Below are 19,760 nucleotides of genomic sequence, written 5' to 3'. Positions count from 1 at the left end.
CCCAGCCTCCTGCAGATTTGGGGAGCTCAAAATGAGGAAGATCAGCAGTGACATTATTCAGATTATTTAAACTCACTTCACTCATTTTGACTGAAAGAAGTGGAAAGATGACCTGGCAGTGGTAACCATTTCAGTCATTACACAGATATCTATGGCTTTGCACCCACAGGCACACAAAAATCTCCTCACACAATGATTAAATCTGAAGAAACAGCTGGAAAAAGATGTAGCAGCAACAGAAGGCTATTTTTTAAACTAGATTTGCTGATTTGGAGTTTTAAACTGTGTATCATATACTGAAGTAAGATGACAAAATCATGGGGGCATGACTTTTCCCTGCAGCTCTTATGTGCGTTCCTTGAGACTACCATATCCTGACCATCCTCGTGGTGGCCATTTTTTGCAGATCTGAACTAAAGCCCTTGTACTCATTGTCACTCACGATTCCTGTTTTTTGTCTTTGTTCTTCTCTCACAGCTACAGGCCCCCAGTGTGAAAGGCTTTGATTTTGCTAAGCAGCATCTGGGCCAGCACAATAAAGATGATGTCCTGATTATCCATGAGTCAGCTGCTTTACCAGGACCTATTAAGGATACTACCTCATCTGAAAATGGAGATGTGCCCAGCCCCAGATCCAAGACTCCCTCAAAGCCTGCAAAGACTATTCGACACAGAGGGAGGTCAGTTTACAGAGAAAAAAGAAATTGTAATAGATGATGGTTTATTAACAGCTGGTGATTACTGTATTTTTAGGGCAATTACTGTATTTTTAGGGCAATTTCAGTGGAAAGAACTGTTCCAGAGCTCTGGGACTTCGGTTTTGTAGTGGGCTGTCAGAGTTACGCCTTGCTACTCATTAGTACAACTTTGTGAGAACTGAAGTGTCCATATATCTCTTAAAGGCAGTATGCCCAGTTAAGAGGGGTGTTTAAGACACTACTAGGTTGGCTGGAGTCAAGTCATTGCTTGTTTAGTGGAAACACCAAGCGTGTGTTTTCTGATGTGTTCTCTTTGTAGTGATCTCTAGCGACTAAAGCAATGGGTGGTTAAAAACAAATGAAAACCGTTGACGAATAGCAGTGGGTTTCAGTAATATTAACAGTGGTCAATACATGTATAATAAGTTGGAATTTCCAGAAATAAGCAGTATCTCCAAAATTCAGGGAAGATGCAGGAGTGTTTTTATATGTGGTCATCTGGTTCTTCTCAGCTTTGGTCAGGAAAAGGAGTGATAATTTACAGCTGTGCAAGTGAAGAAGTGTCTGCCAACCTTCAGCAGTGATTTCCTAACCTTTTCCAATAACCAAATGATGTTAATGTGTCTTGCTGGAAAGGATGGTGTTTGTAGGATAGACACTGTAAAGGAGCTATGCGGTAAAGAAGGATCTGTGCATTTAAAAAAAAAAAAAAAACAGGGATAATTGGGAAGGTAATAGGTGGGAAAAAAATGGAGCCCTGAGGAGAGGAGTGCTATGATGAGTCACAAACAGCTCTTCACTGCAGAGCTCCTCTGCGCTCCACTTTCTGGTAATTCTTCTTCCTCTCCCTCCCTCTCATAGTTTTGCACTGCTTTGTCATCAGCTCTGCATCCCCAGGGCAGATAGGCAACCAAGGGCAGAGCTGAATGAGCTTAGAAAGCAGCGGAGGGTCGTTATTCCTGAGCTGCAGGTCTGTGTGACACAGCTTGCTCATCTGCTCAAGCTTCTGTGCTTCCTCTAAAGCCCCAGTTATCCTAAGATCCTTGCTTCATCTTCCCGATGTGGGCTTGCTACAGCTCAGTTTCCACCTGCCCAGATGCTGAGCCTGTCTTCCTACCTTCCTATAGGCCTTGCAAGTAGTAGACTACCAGTAGTACAGTGGAAGGTGGGCAAAACTGGCAAATACTGGAAGAAAAATTAGCTAACTTGTTTTGATGTAGCTTAAATAAGCTAAAACAAATTAATACAAATCAGAAGGACCAGTGTTTCTTTTAAAAAATTCAAAAATGGCCTAAGACAGAGATGATACTCAGAGTGAGGGGAAGGTATCTATATATTCACATGCACTTAAGTGCAAGAAAGAAATGTAAACTTGAGGCTGTTGCTGTATTTAATCTAGAATAACTCAGAAAATGAAGCAGGAAAAATTTTTAGAAGCCAACATTTTAATGCGTCCCCTGAAGACAATAATGAATCATTGATCAAATTTGGAAAAAAGATATATTTTTTTTTTTTAATAGCATCTAAATTGAAACACTCCAAAATGTTTTCCAAAGAGAATGTCCCTCATCCCTCTCATCCTCCCTTAAGAGCAAATCTCCCTTTAGGCTTAAGTATGGAGATGTTGCCGCCATCTCGCTAACATGCTGACAAGCCCATGTCATCTTGAGGTTTAAAACATTTATTCCCTGAGGCAGAAGTTGAAATGTGAAATAATAGCATAGTGTGTTATGTTGCTTTTAGCTATTTTCTGTTTTGTGAGGAAATACAGAACTCAGTTCATCACAGTGCAGTCAGGACTGTATGTTGCATGCCAGGAAATACGGCGATGATGTGAGTACACGTTCTGTATCTGCAAGAAACAGCAAACAAGAGAAACAGCCAAGCTGAGAAAGCACTGTGTCTCTAGGCTCCGGCTGAGAGTTGGACCTGTTGTTTTGGCTTGAGAGGATAGAACTGCATATTCATCAGCACTTACAAACAATGACTGACGTTGACTCAGCACTATTTATGTTCCTATAATTGGCTTAATGATAATTTAGATACGCTGAGGAAAGAGTATGAAGGAAAACAAAGCACAGTGAAGTGAAACAGAAAGTCAGTAGCAGATTTGGGAGCAGAACTCCAGCCTTACACTCTGCTGAGCCGAGAGAAAGGCGATGGAGATGATAGCTCTGCCCACCGTCTCCACCTCAGGAAAGAGACAAAGATGCAATGGTGCAGATCTGTAAGCTCATTGAGAACCATTTCTCCTTTTTTCCCTGCTATTTTTATTTTTAATTGGGATGTGACTTACAGTATTACAGTCCTGCAGCAAAGAGTGAAAGATGGAGTTCAATTATCAGTGCGTTGTTCAGGGAGGAGAAGAAGGGGAGCTGAATCCAGAGCATTGCCTGCTGCAAGGAGCAGGTTTAACTTTCAGTGACCTTGTCTGGCTGGGCATAGTTACCTCAGTCTCTGTGCTCTAGGCAGGTTGATGGTTGGCCAAGAGCCTCAGTAACTAGTTCAGATATCCACCTAGCCCAGGCAAATCGTGCGCTTAACAAGGTTAGTGCACAGACACATGCACGCTTTTAGTAATTAACTCCCTGCAGGAACAGAATATGAATGTTCACAAGACAAAATGGTCACTAGAGACACTGTCACAAGGCTGATCTCGTATGAAAAGACAGGCTTTGGTGTCAGCTGGGTGGTACTACATGCCCTATGTTTTTCCTATTTCTGCACTATATGGATAATTTTACAACTGAAATTTTCTGTTGGGGAAAAACGAAGTATTCCTTTATATTCTTCTGTAATCACCCACAAAAATCATGAATAATGATTTGTAGGTAAAGAATGTTTTTAAGAATCTCATAACTGCGTGGGATAAATATGTAAAAGTAGCATTTTTTAATTGACCTGTGTTTAACTAGTCAAGAAAATATTCACATGGACTTGTAGTGTTAGCAAGAGCACACCAAGTTAGCAAGTCTGAATATTAGACTAATCACCTGTACGGGTTTCGTATTTCTAATAGAATTCTTTTCAATCTGAACAGTAAACTGCTGCTTATGAATGCAGACTTTTTTCTTGAAGTGTATTTTAAAGGAAAGATTAGTTGTTAATCTTGTCACGTGTGAATCCTGTTGCGGTCAGTTTTCACATGCAACAACCGTAACATCATGGCAATGAATATCTAACTATGATTGCAAACTTACTTATGAACAGAGGAAAATGTGAGCTGTCTTCACAAGATACTTTGCCACAGTATTCTGTGTGAACTGTGCCCCTTTGCAGACTTATGTTACATGTTGGTTTGTTTGGTTTTTTTAATGTTTATGGCAGAGTTTTGCCATCAGATGCGGACTCCACAGAGAGCGAACAATCCAGTGGGAGAGAGACAGGAGAAGAAACTGCAAGACCATCAACTGTTGGGAGTGCGGGCAGACCACGCAGAGCATGGAAGAAGGGTGTGTTACTTTTTTTTTCTTTTCCTCTTGTGTGCACTAGCAGCGCTTTACTCAGATTGAAGAGCTACTCTAGTGCTGTAACTTTTCTAAACTCATCTCTGGCTGTTGATTTTTTTTTTCTGGTTTGTTTCGCAGAAAAGTTTCTCACTCTACTTTTTGGTTTCATTTCTTCTGGTGAAACTGCAGATCTGTGCGTTCGTTTCATTCCAGCAAGCTTTTGGAACTAATGGCTTAGCAGGAAAGAATCTTCCCTCCTTTTCTCCCCCATGTACCCTTGGCAAACCCCTTTCCATTGAGGCCTAATTGTGGCTCTTGTGGTAGCAGTCTTGCAGGCAGTTACACGGGCAGCAGAGGTCACAGCAGGCTTGATACAGCGTGGGTATGTGTTTGTAACTTTGAAAAAGTGAGATTAAAGAAAGGACACCAGAGAGGTAAAAGTTTTACAAGTAAGTTCTAATTCAAACGTACAAAATGCCTTCACAATTGTGCTTTGAAAAGATGAAAATCCAGTGCTAATACATTAATAACAGTGAATTCTTTGTGTGAAGAACCATCTTTCTTCCAGTTAAAGTGCCACCGTTTGTCTTGGAGGTACCCTAAGGTGTGTTTCTTTCCTCATTGAAATGTTGATAAAACACTGCAAACCCACTTTCATTTTTTAAATGAAAACATTCTTTCAATTTCTTTTCCTGTTTAAAAGTGTGTAGTAAAACTGTGCCCACACACACACTGTGTTTTTTCCGAGAGCCTTTTGGGTTTAGATGATTTGCTTACTTGAGGTTTTAGTTACCATATCTTTGCCTTAAATCACATTAGTATTCTTAGAGAAAATTCTGATACTGAATATCTGGTAAAGGAGTTTGTGATATACCCCCCATCTGTTCTTCATACACATGGCCTCGATGGCAGCAGAAACTGAGAAGAAGAAAATACTGACCACACTGCAAGCAGTCTCTGCAGTATGTTGAAGGTTTTCCCCACATAGTCTGTGAAATACCAGCTGAGACGTAAAGATGACTGCTGACGAATGCAGTGCCAGTGACATTCAGATCATAGCAGGCAATCTTCAGTTTTTGCCTGTGTTGAAGAAATGGGGTTAAGGAATATGTAGGATAGTTTATATGAACTGTTAGCTCTTGGATGGTTAAACAGTGAGTTAAATTATGAAAGTTTAAGAATCATACATTATGTGGACCGCTTCTGGAAGAGCAAGGGTGATGGAGCAGGCTTTCCTCTGTAACAAACATGTTAGGAAAACAAAGTACAGTGTCTGCTAATGTGACTGGAAAGTGATACTTCCTAATAATTCAGTAGGCAGTGTGTGCTATATATATATACTTCACACAATTTACAGAAGAAAGACACTGTACTGAGGCTATGATTATTTTCAGTGCCTTGGGCATGGTTTCTGATCCTTAGAGCAAACCAAAGTAAATATAGAGGAAAGCAATTACTCTATGACAGAGCTGATGTCAGGATGGTTTATGAGTTGCTCCAACCTGTCTGACTTCAGTTCTGTTACTCTGATTTAGTGGTCTCCCATTTATTCTTACCTGGGCACTCCATTCTGTCGCTTGATTTTCCGTCTGGCTTAAAACCTTACATAAGGTTTAACGTTCCGTTTTGGTGTAGAAGTGTTAGGTATTGCTGCAATTGAATTATCTGGCAAAGGCAGCAAGGATATTGTGTAAACTGTGTCCTTTTTACCTATCATGGCCTTACTGGATGAAATATGCTATTTTCAGCCTTTGGTGTGTCTAGTTTCGTAATCATAGGGACTATTTTTAATATTCAGAGTTGGAGGCACTGTCTGCAGGGAGCTCTCTGTTAAATGGCAGATTCAGCTCCCTTTTTGTGCAGCTGAGGCTTGGCAGTTTGATCCAAGTTCATGCATTTCGTTCAAAAGTAAATGCAATCATCTTACTGCTGTGTTTTTTTTCCAGTTGCCATTCCAGCTGAATTATTTGTAATAATTACTGTGTTTCTTTTTTTTCCTTTATGTTGTCAGGAGCAAACGGAGTGGGTAAGTAACCAGAGCTGGTAGTTGAGTACAAATATGAATAGAGGTGCTGGGGTAGCTGCAATTATATCTTAAGGATGGAAGGATTTGTCTTCTGAGTCTATAAAAACAAAATTGCTTTTGAGCTATTGAAGTATAAAAAATTCTCAGTAACACAAATTATAGTCATCCAACTGAGGCACATTTTTCTAATTTCCTCCCAATTCTTTCAAATTATTAAGGAAAATATCACTCTGAAAGAAGCAAAACTGAGGCAGCTGTTGGTCCTTAAACTAGCTGTGTATAAACAAGTTAGAGATATTGTTAGAGTTAGTGTCTTTACTGGAAGCCTGAGACAAATACAAGCTACCTGCAGAGAAGCACAAAGATTTTCTCATGATCTAGTGTTTTTCTGGTCAGGAGTGAGATACAGCAAAGATGGGGCAGGAGAAAACTGGCGCAGTCTGTGATAATGCATACCATATCTAGTGATAAATTAAAGTCTGTGTATTATGATAGCAGTTTCCATCTTAAAACAGTAGAGAAGGATGGATATAAGGTTGGCTATGAGACTCTCCGTGGTTGGGTCTGTACAAGTAACTAATGAGAGTCATCAGTGGCATCCTGGGGATATAATCTACTGGGATACAAAGAAACTGTGTGAAATTTATCTGAAACTGCATACTCTGGCATGATGCAAATACCAGTGGATCAGTGGAAGATTCCCATTGACCTTGCCTGGTTTGGGGTTGGGCTTTATGCACCTTCGTTGCTGTGTCTTCTTTTTATTTCAAGAGGGTGCAGGAAGCAATAGGCTTCCTCTATCTCTAACCGTCTTGGTTTTCATATGAAATCATATCTTCCTGGAGAGCAATTCATTTTCCTGACATTTCAGTTCAATTAGTAGTTTCAACCCAGGGAACAGTGATGAACATTGATTCTGACATGTGACCTATATGGTGTTTTGTCCAGTATCTGGATATTAATTCCTCTCCCATTATTTTTCAGCCTCAGCTTTCTAGTCTGAGATCAAAATTTCATTCATGTAGTACTAATTGATTGCCTTATAGGGAATATTTTCTAACCATGGACAACAGTGCAATATAAGAACTTTGAAATAAGAAACCATTCTTATGCACTCTGTCAGAATTTCTAAAGGAGCTCATTTGTGTGTGGAGTTAGAAACCACTTCTCCATTTGCTGTATGTGTACAGCACTGTGCAGTTCCCAGCTTTATCTACTTTACTATACTTCCATCTTGGTTTGTATTTAGACACATTCAGTATGTGCACACAGAGAGGATTTAAAGGTCAGATGCAGCTTATATTTGGGAGGGGGGGCTGTGTGTGTGTGTGTACATCTTTTCTGCAAAAAGGAGTAACATATGATGTTACTGTAAAGCCTTACCAAAATTTGACAGTGGGACTTTTGGACAGTTTTACAAAATGAGTAGAAGAACCATTTCAGCTAAGAGGCTTCTGCCAAGCACTTGTTTAGGTATGCAAAAGGAAAGGTTGTGGGTGAAATTGTAAAGATTCAGAGTGGGTGCTCAGCATAATGGAACATATTGGACCCTGCTAACCAAGTAATATGAAAATAACCTGAAGATTTTGTGTTGGAGATCAGTGGGCTTTGAGAACTACTGTTAGACTGGAAATGTTGGAAAAAATGACTGATGCGTGGGGAAAATGGGAAAGATGGATGCAGAAGTTCAGATTTCCATTGCGCTACAGCATCCCTCTGAGGGCTTCAAACTAACTACTTCATATATCTTGTGCCCCTCTCTGTGAGAGGCAGTGCTTGCCTGCTTCTAACAAATGCAAGAAGATCGGGCTATGAAGATGACAAATGGTAAAGATCATATAAATAGCTACAGAAGAGAGATGAATATATATTTCATTTAGGCTCTGTGTCTTGCAAAACGTTTGGGACACAGAGATCTTGAGTGGAACTGTTTACCTTCTTTTTAAGGACACATCATACGAAATTATGCATACCCTTTATAAATGCGTACATCTGTCAATGCATTGATCAAGTTTAAGAAATATGAAAAACAGGAATTTTGCTTGGCTTGTAACCAGATTACTTTCTAGCCCAAAAGTAATGTGCTGTGAATATAATGAAGTGTACCATTCTCTCCCTCTCCTGCTCCCTTTTTGTGCTAAAAGAGGGAGACAAAGGAGCAAGTCATCTACTGTCATCTGCTACAGAAGATAGCATTCGTTCCTTTGCTGAACCCTGTACTTAACTTCCAGCATGTGTTGCAAATGGATCAGAGCAGTGGCTGTTCTTTTCCTGCTTGTCTGTTGGAGTTGGATCAGGTTGATAACAATTGATTCTATATCAGAATCAAATCAGATTCTCCTTCTGATTCGAATCTGAGAACCCCAGCCCATTATTAGAAGACTGTGCAAGGATGTGGGACCTTGTCACTGTATTCTGTTGTGTTCCTGCATAAGAAGAGTCAGAAATCTTAACCTCTTATTGCTTACATTTCAAGGTGAAAAACAGTTTGAGAATTTGTGGTGTTACTGTGTGGAAAATACAAGATTATTTTGCAAGTCTTCAACAGTTTATGAAAGCTTAATCCACGTAACGGTTCCTGTTGTAGGCCTAGCTCCAGCAAAAAAGTGCTGAAGTATGTGCTTAACTGCAAACCACTGGGGTGATCCTACAGATATCAAGTTTTTTGAGGGAGATGACCCATTTCTGTTGCAGTGATTAACTGTTGGCAGGACCAGGGCCACAACTTCCATGTGTACTGGTTTCCGTAACATCTTTTGCTGATTATATTTGAGTTGATACCACCTCTTCAACAAATTACAACATGGCAATATTTGTGCAGCTTTTTTACTATTATGTGAACTGTTCATCCTGTCAGAGAGGAGAAAACGGTGCTTTAAAAGCTTTAATCAGTAAAATGTCTGTAAAATTGTTTGTGTATTGTGTGGATTTCTAAGGGGGGCTTTATTTAGTTCATATATCTCTCCTTCTGTCACTTATGAGCTGCATTTTGCAGTGAGACATCTTTTATTACTCTTTGAACCTCCATTTGAGGAATTTGCATCTCCTTAAGTACTGATAAGAGGAACCATTAGCAGTATGTACTTGAACAGCTTTTTATGGAGTAAAGTAGGTTGAGATTTTGGGGGTTTGCAAATGCCAAGAGCTTGATTTACAGAAATAAAGAATGACAGTTCACCTTCTGGAAATATAATGGAAAAATGTTTATAATTTGCAAACCACTGAGTAAACTTGTTGTACACTAAATGTGAATCAGCTGGAAGGCCTATAGGGCAAATTAAACACAGATGGAAAACATGGCATAGTCTTGGAGCATAGCATCTGTAGAGCTTAACATTCGACTGAGATAACCCTAGCAGCACTACTTTACACTCTGTATTTGTTCTGGTGATTTAGGTCCTCCTCAGACCAGCAGTGGAAAGGAGCAGCACTCCTCAGCCTCCATCTTTGAACATGTGGATAGGATGTCCCGTTCCTCAGATGCCAGCAGACGGGTCCCAGGCAAGATACAGCTGATTGCTATGCAACCGATGGCAGTGCCTCTGGTTCAGAACTCAGTGCTTTCTGATCGAGTAGCAGAGACCAACAAAATTAATAACGAGGTATTTTTTTAAAGTGCTTTGAATGTTTGGGCAGGACTATGCCCAGACAAGAGGGAAGTGAGAAGTATCAGGTTTCTTGTTATCAGGAGTTTCTTGTTAGTTCCTGAGGAGTTGAATTATGACAAGTTAGAGGAATAATCCTGTTTCTATCCAAAGACATAATCTGACCTGTGTTTAAGAGATACTGAACCAAAACTTAAACACTCGGAGAGGAGCAAATTTAATGGTCAGGATACGTTGTGTTACCATCCTTTTTCTAGTCAGCAGGACTTGACTTACAAGAGTTGTGTTAGCATGTGAGAGTTGGAATGTCTGGCCTACCTTGGTTTTCATTCTTCACCATTCTTTTGACTCTACAGCAACTCAGGATGTGGGTTATACAAACAAGTTATTTCAAGACATTCTGGGGTGTGAATTTGCAGCACATTCATTTCTTCCAACTTCTGATACGTTTATCTGACAGTGAACACAGAGAAACTTCCTGCTTTCTCTGAGGCTCAGGTTACTGTAAGCAGAATATGAGCATGCCTGGGGCATTAGGAGAGAGGGCAATATGCTGTAAAACCACATCATACACTGCCTGTGACAGTACCGTGTACCTGCATCCTGGTTTTGTACTGAGTGTAAAGTGGCATCTTCTCCTAATTCGGAGTGGAGGGTTACTGAAGCCTTTAACTTAACTTTGGTGAGGTACTGTGTTTCCGAATACTTTACGAAAGAGAGATAAATACTTATATCTAATATGCATTGGCAAGTAGGGCCACAAAACAGAAATCTGATTATATGGGCAGAAGACATGTAGTTCTAACTGTAAAAGTAAAGAGTAAGTCTGGTTTGTGTCCCTTATATGCTTTTTTGGGATTTTCTTTTTGGGACTTTTTTTTTTGAGAGAGAATACACAAAAATAAATTTTTATTTAGTTTCTAATTCACTGCTGCAGAATTGTTCCAGAACTAGTCCAGCACAGGCAAAGCAGTTGTTGCTACCTGATCTGGTACGCAAGTCTTTTCCATTGATAAGAATGATTTCAATGAGTGTTGGTCCAGGACTTGGGCTAGTGTGGTGTTACGATCGCTTTCCTGAGATGAGGAGATGCACTTCAGGGAATTTGAAAAAAGAAGGTGGGAGAAAGGCATGGAAGCTCAGCCTGCAAAAAGACGTAGAGCTGATAACATCACGTTCGCCTAGGGACCTGGGCCCTCATATTGCTGCTGCATTTGTGCATAACTTGTGGCAGCCTCTCATGCTGAGCAGAGGCACTGAGTTGCTATGAGCTCGATGAATCATGGAATCATAGAATGGTTTGGAAGGGACCTTAAAGATCTAGTTCCAACCTCCCTGCCATGGGTAGGGGCACCTTCCGATAGACCAGGTTGCTCAAAGCCCCATTCAACCTGGCCTTAGGTCTTTAAGTTCTTGCTCCTTGCATGATGATGGTCATTAACGGGAATGGGTGACAGACCTCAACACTATTGATCAAATATCTCTGTTTGACAAGCAAAGGTAGATATAGCCTGTGCTGGTTAGTCTTATTTTCTCTAAGCAGTGTCACTTCTGGCAAATGGCAGGAGTCTCTAGTGTTCCTTCTGCCTTTTGTTAAGAGACTGCCACCTCTTTCCAATTGCGCCTGCTGTGCTGGCAGTCGTATAATGTGAATAATAACACACCTACCTGGGGAGACAATGGGAACACTGCAAAATATCCAAGATAGAAAGTAGGTTTACAAATGGGTAACTTATTTTAATCCTTCATAGATTTGTGGGGGGCAGGGGCTGACACAGGGACAGGAGAAGTTTATGGAAGGGAACCAAAAAGTTCTGTTTGTAGAAACTGTGAATTAAAAGTGCAGTTGATTTTTGTTGTTTTTTTCTTCTCCTTCTTCTTTAAGATACAAACAGCCCTGAGGCATAAATCTGAGATTGAGCATCACCGCAATAAGATTCGTCTTCGCGCCAAGCGCAAAGGGCACTATGAATTTCCAGTGGTGGAGGATATGGTGGTGTTTGACCCCAAAGATCAGCACAGAATATATCGCAAGGCACAGATGCAGATTGACAAGATCTTGGACCCTGGAGGTAGTGTGCCTACTGCCTTCGTAGAGCCCAGGAAGAGGTAAGGATTTCAAAGATGGGAAAGAATAATTTTCTTTTTAGAGTCAGTGCCTGAAGCACACCAGACGTGTACTTCTGAACTTTCAGAGCTATAGTTGTCTTGATCCCTAGCTGAATTTGAGTTGTCTAGGTGAAAAGGTTTAGGTTTTATTCTAGACGTTTTTATTTTTTTCAGTATACGCCAGTAGATTTTGAAATTATTCTTTTACAAGTTCTTGGGTGAATTCCCAACAAATAAACCCAAATGTGTGAAAACTATAAAACTAAATTGTATAAAACAATTTGCTCTGCCATTTGTTTGAATAATTCTTGTGTGATGTAGAGGGATCAAAGTTGTAATATAAGCACTAATAAAAGAAACATGGAAAATATGAACTGCAATAAATAATATTTTTGTAAAGGGGGGAAAAGATGCAAAATAAGGAAACCCTTGAACAACTTGTAAATCGTGCAGATTCTGAATTTTAAAGGCAAATTCATAAACCAATGAGATAACCTTTTACATATTCTCTCTGGGTACTGAGGCATGTTTATCAGCCTCACAGATCTGCCTTCCTGGTATTATATTTCCGGAGAAGGTCTTACCTGGGCTCTGTTTAGGGCTTGTGAATACTGGTACTTTGTTCGTGGAGCACTGGTACCCTGTGACTGCTTCTGCACTGTTAGAAAGTAGCTTTTCCCCAGCTACATGGGTTCCTCAGCTGATTTGCCTGGTAGGGTTAAACCCAACATGCCAAGCGCAAAGCCTTCTTGGCAGTGTGGTCTGTTCTGCCACTGCAAATATGTCAGACATTGGTCTGGGAGATCTGGGAAATGCACTGAGGGAGACTGGAGCACAGACAGCTTTGGAAGATGAGTGTAGAAGGGAGGTGACACTGGAGAGAGTTTGAGGGAGGAAGGGGACAGTTTGGAGAGCTGTCAATGACAATGTTATTAGGAGAAGCTTGAGGATAGAGATTCGAGGCTAACTAACAATTGGCATGAAAAACTGGGAAAGGGAAGAGCAACAGGTCTGAGGCAAGGCTGACTTCGAGGGAGTGAGCAGAGTAGTTCAACCTTGAGTGGGATGAGAAGGAAAATTGCAAAAAGAAATGTGATTACCTTTGTCTTGTTTGTTTTTCTCTCTCTCTCTCTCTCTGCTTTTTGTTTTGTTCCTGTTAAGTTCTCGTTCAAAACGTTCTCCCAGGCAGCGCCGGCGACATCAGATAAATGGTCGTCCTATCGATGCGGAAAAGGACAGGTTAATTACAACGGACAGTGACGGGACATACAAAAGGCCTCCAGGAGTCAATAACTCTGCATATATTGTATGTATGTCTCTTGAATGACAGGAGTACTCTGGTAGTTGTAACGACAGCTGTGACATGGGGAGATTTTTGGCCTTCTGACTGTGATCTGTAGTAGCTAATTTCGGTCACATGTAGTTAGCATGTAGATCAAACTGAAACAAGGATTTCATTGGCAGTCTGTCAGTATTAAGCAGTAAAATTCTGCCAAGTATTCCTTGATAATAGAGGCTGAGAATGAAAACCTTGTTTATATTAATGCCATTGTATTCTGCACATGAAAGTGTGCTTGGCATGTTCCACAATATGTTGAACATGATTTCATTCCAGTCCAATTTGCTGGATGTTATATATTCATATGTTCCAGGAAATTTCATCCTTTGCTCTCACAGAGTGGAAGACACAGTTCCTTTCAGGAGAGATTTTCTCATCTTTAAAACGTGGGAATTAATTATTAATGAAATAGATACATGTCTTTGTACTGCAGTAACTTGAAACAATTCCAGTACAATGTCAGGAAAATTAATTGTGTTTCTTGTCTAAAAAAGGCAAAGACATTGGAGAATGCTTGTGTTCAATCATTTCCATGTCACAAACTGCATTTAGGCATCTTTAACCACTTCTAAGCAGACTTCACTAAGCCCAGTGCTAATATTGGAAACCTCTGGACAGTTTTTGTCTTGAAAGATGGTTGAACAGTTTTAAGAATTTCACCATGAGCTGCATATGCAGTCATGTGACTACAGTATCGATTTCTATGGTTTCCCTCTGCCTTCCAACAAGAGTGTGACGATTTTAATGTCATGCTGCAGCAGAATGAATTATCATCTGAAGCTGTTTAATTAAGACATGTCACACAGCAAGCTCAGCCCCTTTGGCACCTGTAGTGAGACAGTACTCAGAATGCTGAGTTCCTGATGACGCAGAGGCTTTTGCATCTTGACAACTGATTTTGCAGTCTCCATGCAGTGGTAAGAATGAGCTTTGATAGCAAGTCTGCTGCTGCAAAGCTCATTTAGTTTCCTGTTACTGATGACCCGTAAGCCCATGTGGTAAGATCCCAGGTAGTAATTGCAATGCAAGCCTCAGGTGTTGCTGCTATGAAGCACTTACATGAATCCCATTCAGGTGATGCACCCAAGTTCAAGTTCCATGCAGCTGACCACTTAGTTGCTTAACAGCTCCCTTTGTGTGTGTTTTCTAGGAGGTAATAATTGTTTAATGTTACCACTCGTGTGGTCAGCTGTAAACTAGAGACTGAATTATTTGCTTGGAACTGCAAAAGCTGCAGAGAAATCAATGACATAGGCAGACCTGATTGTCTTTTTTCTGGGTGGAATAAATGCTCTCTGCATAACTTCATTACATGCTTGTAAACCACAAAATTTCTGTTGTAGCTGAGTAACTCCTGCACAAAGCTCTGCTGCCTTACCTGAGATCCAAGTGTTTCAGATCACTCTAAGTATTTGAACATCTGGTGTCATGTATATGCATGCATACGTGCACGCAGAGGTGGGGAGGGTAAGGGTCAGATTTTGTCTGGCACTTGTGCCATTTATCTTGTTGTGGTTCTGGCAAAGTAAATGTTGCTCAGACTTAAGGCCCACCAGGGCTTAGAAACTGGCTGCTTAGATCTTCTCACTGGCTGTCTTTCACCTTCTTTCCATTTCATCCAGTCTGATCCAGACTTGCCTTGTGAACCTCAGACATCATCTTCAGGTGATCTGGGGAAGTTCTCCGGCTTGCCTTCCCACCCAGTCTCCCAGTACGTCCCACCACAGCCATCCATTGAAGAGGCTCGGCAAACCATGCACTCGCTGCTGGATGATGCTTTTGCACTGGTGGCTCCCAGCAGCCAAGCAGCCAGTTCCAAGGCCGTCACCACACCCGGGATCTCTGAAGGACAGACGGTAAACAACACTCCTACTTGAGCAGGGAGGGGAACCACATGCACCCAGTGGGGATCACCTTATGGTCCAACTCAGGCAGTAAACAACCCCTTTAATGTGAGTGATGCAATTTAAAAGGCTTTTCTGGGCAGGCAGCACCAGTTGAGCCGTGGTCACTGTTACTGTGCCCTTACTGTCAGGACTTATCACGAATGTGGAGCAATTTCTGGAACCAGGAGAATTCAGAAATGACCATCACGAGATTGTGAACTTGCATTTTAAGCTTGTTTGGATTCTTTTCCCTTTTCCCATCCCAACCACCAGAGAAGATAGGAGTTCTCCTCCTTTAGGATAACTTTTCTGTTTTGTCTGTTATGATCTTTCACGGATCAGTCTTGTGATGTCCAAGAATAAAACTTTATTCTTTTAAAATATATGTGCTATGAAAAAATGACAATGAAAAAAGAATGTGTTTGGCTTAGGTCATGTTTTTCAGCAGGCATGCAAATACTTTCAGGAGGTGAGGGATAGGGAAGCAGTATTTCTGTGTATGATTTTTTGCATTTTATGGAGCACTAAGACACATGGATAATCTTTCAGGTCATACTGAGTTCCACAACAATTCAGTAGAAATTTCGTAATGCCATTGGACTGTTGAGTCTGAACCCTGTGGTCTCTTTGCTGCAGTCTGATGTTCGTTGAGGTATAAAGAGATTTCCAAATGCAAAGCTTGGTTTGCTGAAAGTTTTAAGCTAAGTAGATGTTGGAGCAGCCCGATCTTCTGCAAGTGAGAGAAAGTATTTTTGAAAGGTTTTTAAGTTAAGACTCTGATCAGACAGAAGAGACTGCTAGCCCACTGTGGCAGCAATTCCCAGATCTTCTTGTGGTGCTGGATTTGTAAAACTAAGCTCCTACGGTTGTGATCAAGTCACACATACAGTCCTAGTGATCTCTGCCATTCATCACTTGAAAGACTGACAGTGGACTTCCCAGGATGTGCATTTTTATTTTAATTTTTTTCTTTTTCATTCTTCTGCAGGGATACACGGAATTTGGAATGACTCCGCCAGCAGCACCAGGTCTCCTACCAAGGTAGATTTTCACTGACAGAATTATAATTTATTATTTTCCTTGCAATTCCTCCAGAGTTCTTACTGGCACTGGTATATTTTTATGCAAAGTACTGTATAAATGAGAAGTAGCAGGAGTCCAGATCCAGCCTGTGTCATTTATTTATGTAGCATGAATGACATACGCATTCTGTATGGAATCCAAGCCTGCATTTAAAAGAAATGTGTTTCTAGCCCCTTGGCTGTAGAGATATCCTTCCAAATACTGAGTAAACCACTGAGTTTCAGCTTTTAGAGAGCCTGAAACAGTTACTCAAATGTATGCAGTTCTCCCAATACTCTCACTTTCATTGTGTTTCTGTAGCCTCAGGGCAACACTCACTCGCAAAAGCTTGCAGATGACTAACAGATTCATTCTATTTTTAACCAAGTTGAGAACAGATTACAGAGCATGGCGACCCACACAGAGAAAGCCTGCCTTGCAGGCCTATTATTATAAAATCAAGCGGGAAGAACAAATTTTCCGTCTTCTCCTGGCCTTGCTGTGGGAGAATCATGTAGAGCTCACCATGTGAGATGAAATCCCACTGGTGTCGGTGTCATTCATTAGATTTCACCTAAAGTCTTCACTGCCTTGGAAATGTGACGGCAAAATGAAGAACTTTCCTTTATCCATTGTTCTGCAACCTTACTTTGAAAGGACCAACTAGAAAAGGACGAATGTCTAAGCAGATTTTCTTCCGTAGGTCTTGGCTGAAGGTGACAGTTCCAGTGTGCGTGGAGCACACGTGAAATGGCACACAGTATGACGTGCAGATATTTTTTGTAACTTAGGTTACCTTGAAGATTATGAGCTTTGAGACTGCCAGCAGAAAGGATAACCAATTGTTTGTTATTGAGGATTTTCTCTTTGTTGGCCTGTTATGCATTCAGGGAAAATATGATAATTAATCATGAAAGTGCAGTAACCCATGGTAATACACCTGAGCAAGAAAGTGTCTTTGCAACGTATTTTTTTCTTCAAAAGTTTATCAACCTTTGGCATAGACAGTCTGGATTTCTGTAAGTTATAAATGAATGGCATCATTATTAATAGTTCAAACGCTGACTCTGCCAGTGCTGCCACATTAAATTAACAATCTGAAAGGTCATTGGCTTTAATAGGAAGAATTCCTGTAAATTTTGTTTAGAACAGAAGGTTTCCTAAAGCTTGATCGATAGAAAACAAGGTTGTGGAGTGTGGGTCATGCTCAAATTCAGAAGATAACAATAAACAAGTTGATAGAGACAGTGCAACAGTTAGAGGAAGGAAAAATAACCTGAGTTAAGTACGATTAGGTACCGTGTATCAATGTCATAGTCCATTGGCTTAAATATCCCATGCATGGAATAATAGTTGGGTGACCGTACTGTTCCCTTCTCCCTACAAATGCAGTCAGCATCTTTAATGGGGTGGAACCAACCTGGGTAAAAAAAACTGTAAAAGACCCAGGTCACATAACAGCTAGGCAAACACAAAGGCACAACAAACAGCTTTTACCAGAATATTAATATTACATCATGCAGCAGATATAGAGATACTTAGCCATAGTGGATTAGTGGTGTAAAATTGATTTTTGGGGTGGTATCTCCCTGCTTAATTAACTAACTGGAGATTAATAATTTTTTTTGAATGTGCAAAGATAAATTGAAGGCTGGGTCTCAGTCTGGAAATAGGAAGGAGCACTAGAAAATTTGTATGGTGTAGATTCAGAGCTGTATCTTGTTTTTATACTCTTCTGTTGATTTCTGACTTTAAAGAGTAGCTATATCTAGCTATTATAAAGAAGATTTAAAAAAGAGGGTCATGGGTTATTAAACGTGCACCTTTCAAGTACAAACCCATCAGCAATAAAGGATATACTTCCTGTCCTCTGAAAAACTGGCACAAAAATAATACATTTGCAGTAATGTTGTGAAAAGATTTTCTTTGGACAACATCAACAAAATGTAGTAATTTATCAGCTACAAGATTGTAACTCAGCGTTGCAGGCGTAAAGGGCTGGATGATCACATGCTTTACTGGTTACGGTGATCAACATGGTAGTGACATTGTTAAACATTACCTACCCGTTCAGGCAGTTGTTTTAACTAGCTTAAAAGTCTCGTTGGAAATGGTTTCTTCTGGATCTGCTGAGCGGACAGGTGAGACTGCACACAAGGGAGCTGGGGAAATTCTGGCACTTCCACAATGCAGTTGTTGCAGCTTGAACCCCTCGGATCTCTTCAATTTAATACAGCGTGCCAGCTAGCTTGTACTATAATTTACAATTAATGTTTGTGCTTTTTTAGGCTCTTGTTTGGCTTTATTAGGCTATTTATTACTATGGCAGGTTTCTTTGCTATCTGGCTGTCATACAAAGGTGGTTCGTTTTCCAAATAAAGCACAAATCAACAATAGTTTGAATTAGATGCAGTCACGGGATTTTCCTGTAAAACAAAAGGGTGTAAAACTGAGGTCTTGAGCAGTGGGCTAGGTTGCAGTCCATAGCCTAGAAGGGCTTGGGTGCTGCTGTGGTAAAAGGCAGGTAAAACTCGCACCTGGCCCTGACTTTGTGTGATTTCATTGCCTGACAGGATGCTTGTCTCACTTTGCTGCCTTTATAGTCACCAGTGAGAGGCTCCTGCAGGAAATGGTTTGGTGAACCTAATCTTTGAATGCCTCATGAGGAGCGTGTCTCTCTCCTTCGATCGTACCTGGAGTCGAAGAGAGATGAGCCTAGTAACCGAAGCACCTGAAATTTGGGCAGCCACTCCTCCCCCAAATTAACAGGAATCAATGATGCTTGAAAACTCAGCTGCCGTTAGTCTTTTAAAATACAATCTTTCCATGCCAAGGTTAAGATGTGTTAGTAGGAAATGTAAGAAAAGCAGCATTTCCATCTCCTCTACTCCTATTCTGTGAATGAATTATAGGGTTTCTTTCACAAGTCCCAGTACCTTGGCACAATTAATGAAGTTAGACTGATGACCATTTCTGTTGTCGTCTCTTTTCAGTTAATATATAGCAGCAATGACTACTAGCGCCAGCCTGAATTATAGGAAACATTAATTTTAGTATCCATTGCATCTCTTCACGTATACTAATGACAGCTTTGAGTAGTTTGAAGCTTTAAAGAGCAAAGTTTTGAAAAATTCCTGAAAAATTATCTGGACGTTTGATGAAATAATACTTGTTCATGAAACAGACTGCATTACATGTGTATATGGTTTGATTTAGACCACAACTGTGTGCTCAGAAACTCTTGAGTAGGAGTCAGATTTGTTGCTAAGGTAAGCAGCTAGATCACTACTGAAGTCTTTTTTTTTTTTTTTTTTTTTTAATTGAATATGCTTTTTTGCCTTAGGAGGAAAACAGGGTTTGTGGACTTTTTTCACAACACTGTGAGACTGCAACGTGTGAAAAAAAATTGTGTGAAATTTTGTTAGAGTTTCTGATTCCTGTGCAGTGCAGGTCATGAAGGAGGAATTTATTCCTCAGATGTGATTATTTTCTTTAACATTTAAGGTTATTAAAACGTATGTTAAAAGGCATCATAAAGAGTTGTTGTGTGAGGTACACCTGCATTACTGCTTCTAATTAGGCAATT

General features: G+C 40.4%; 1 protein-coding gene across 3 annotated transcripts in view; it reads left to right on the top strand.

Moving 5' to 3' along the window:
- KIAA1549 (KIAA1549 ortholog) overlaps positions 1-19,760 on the top strand; it is a 155,318-nt gene that overhangs the window by 119,457 nt on the left and 16,101 nt on the right. For 2 of the 3 annotated variants that reach the window (XM_075428454.1, XM_075428456.1), the window contains exons 11-18: positions 478-680; positions 4,026-4,150; positions 6,159-6,173; positions 9,570-9,775; positions 11,664-11,887; positions 13,049-13,193; positions 14,849-15,082; positions 16,101-16,153. In XM_075428454.1, coding sequence (XP_075284569.1) covers positions 478-680; positions 4,026-4,150; positions 6,159-6,173; positions 9,570-9,775; positions 11,664-11,887; positions 13,049-13,193; positions 14,849-15,082; positions 16,101-16,153 — 1,205 coding nt within the window. The remainder of the gene's footprint in view (positions 1-477; positions 681-4,025; positions 4,151-6,158; positions 6,174-9,569; positions 9,776-11,663; positions 11,888-13,048; positions 13,194-14,848; positions 15,083-16,100; positions 16,154-19,760) is intronic. The other variant, XM_075428455.1, reaches the window with a different exon arrangement.

This window comes from Opisthocomus hoazin, chromosome 8 (assembly GCF_030867145.1).
Source record: "Opisthocomus hoazin isolate bOpiHoa1 chromosome 8, bOpiHoa1.hap1, whole genome shotgun sequence".
Lineage (NCBI taxonomy): Eukaryota > Metazoa > Chordata > Aves > Opisthocomiformes > Opisthocomidae > Opisthocomus > Opisthocomus hoazin.
The sequence above is the reverse complement of the archived record's forward strand: the minus strand, read 5'-3'. Positions and strand labels throughout refer to the sequence as shown.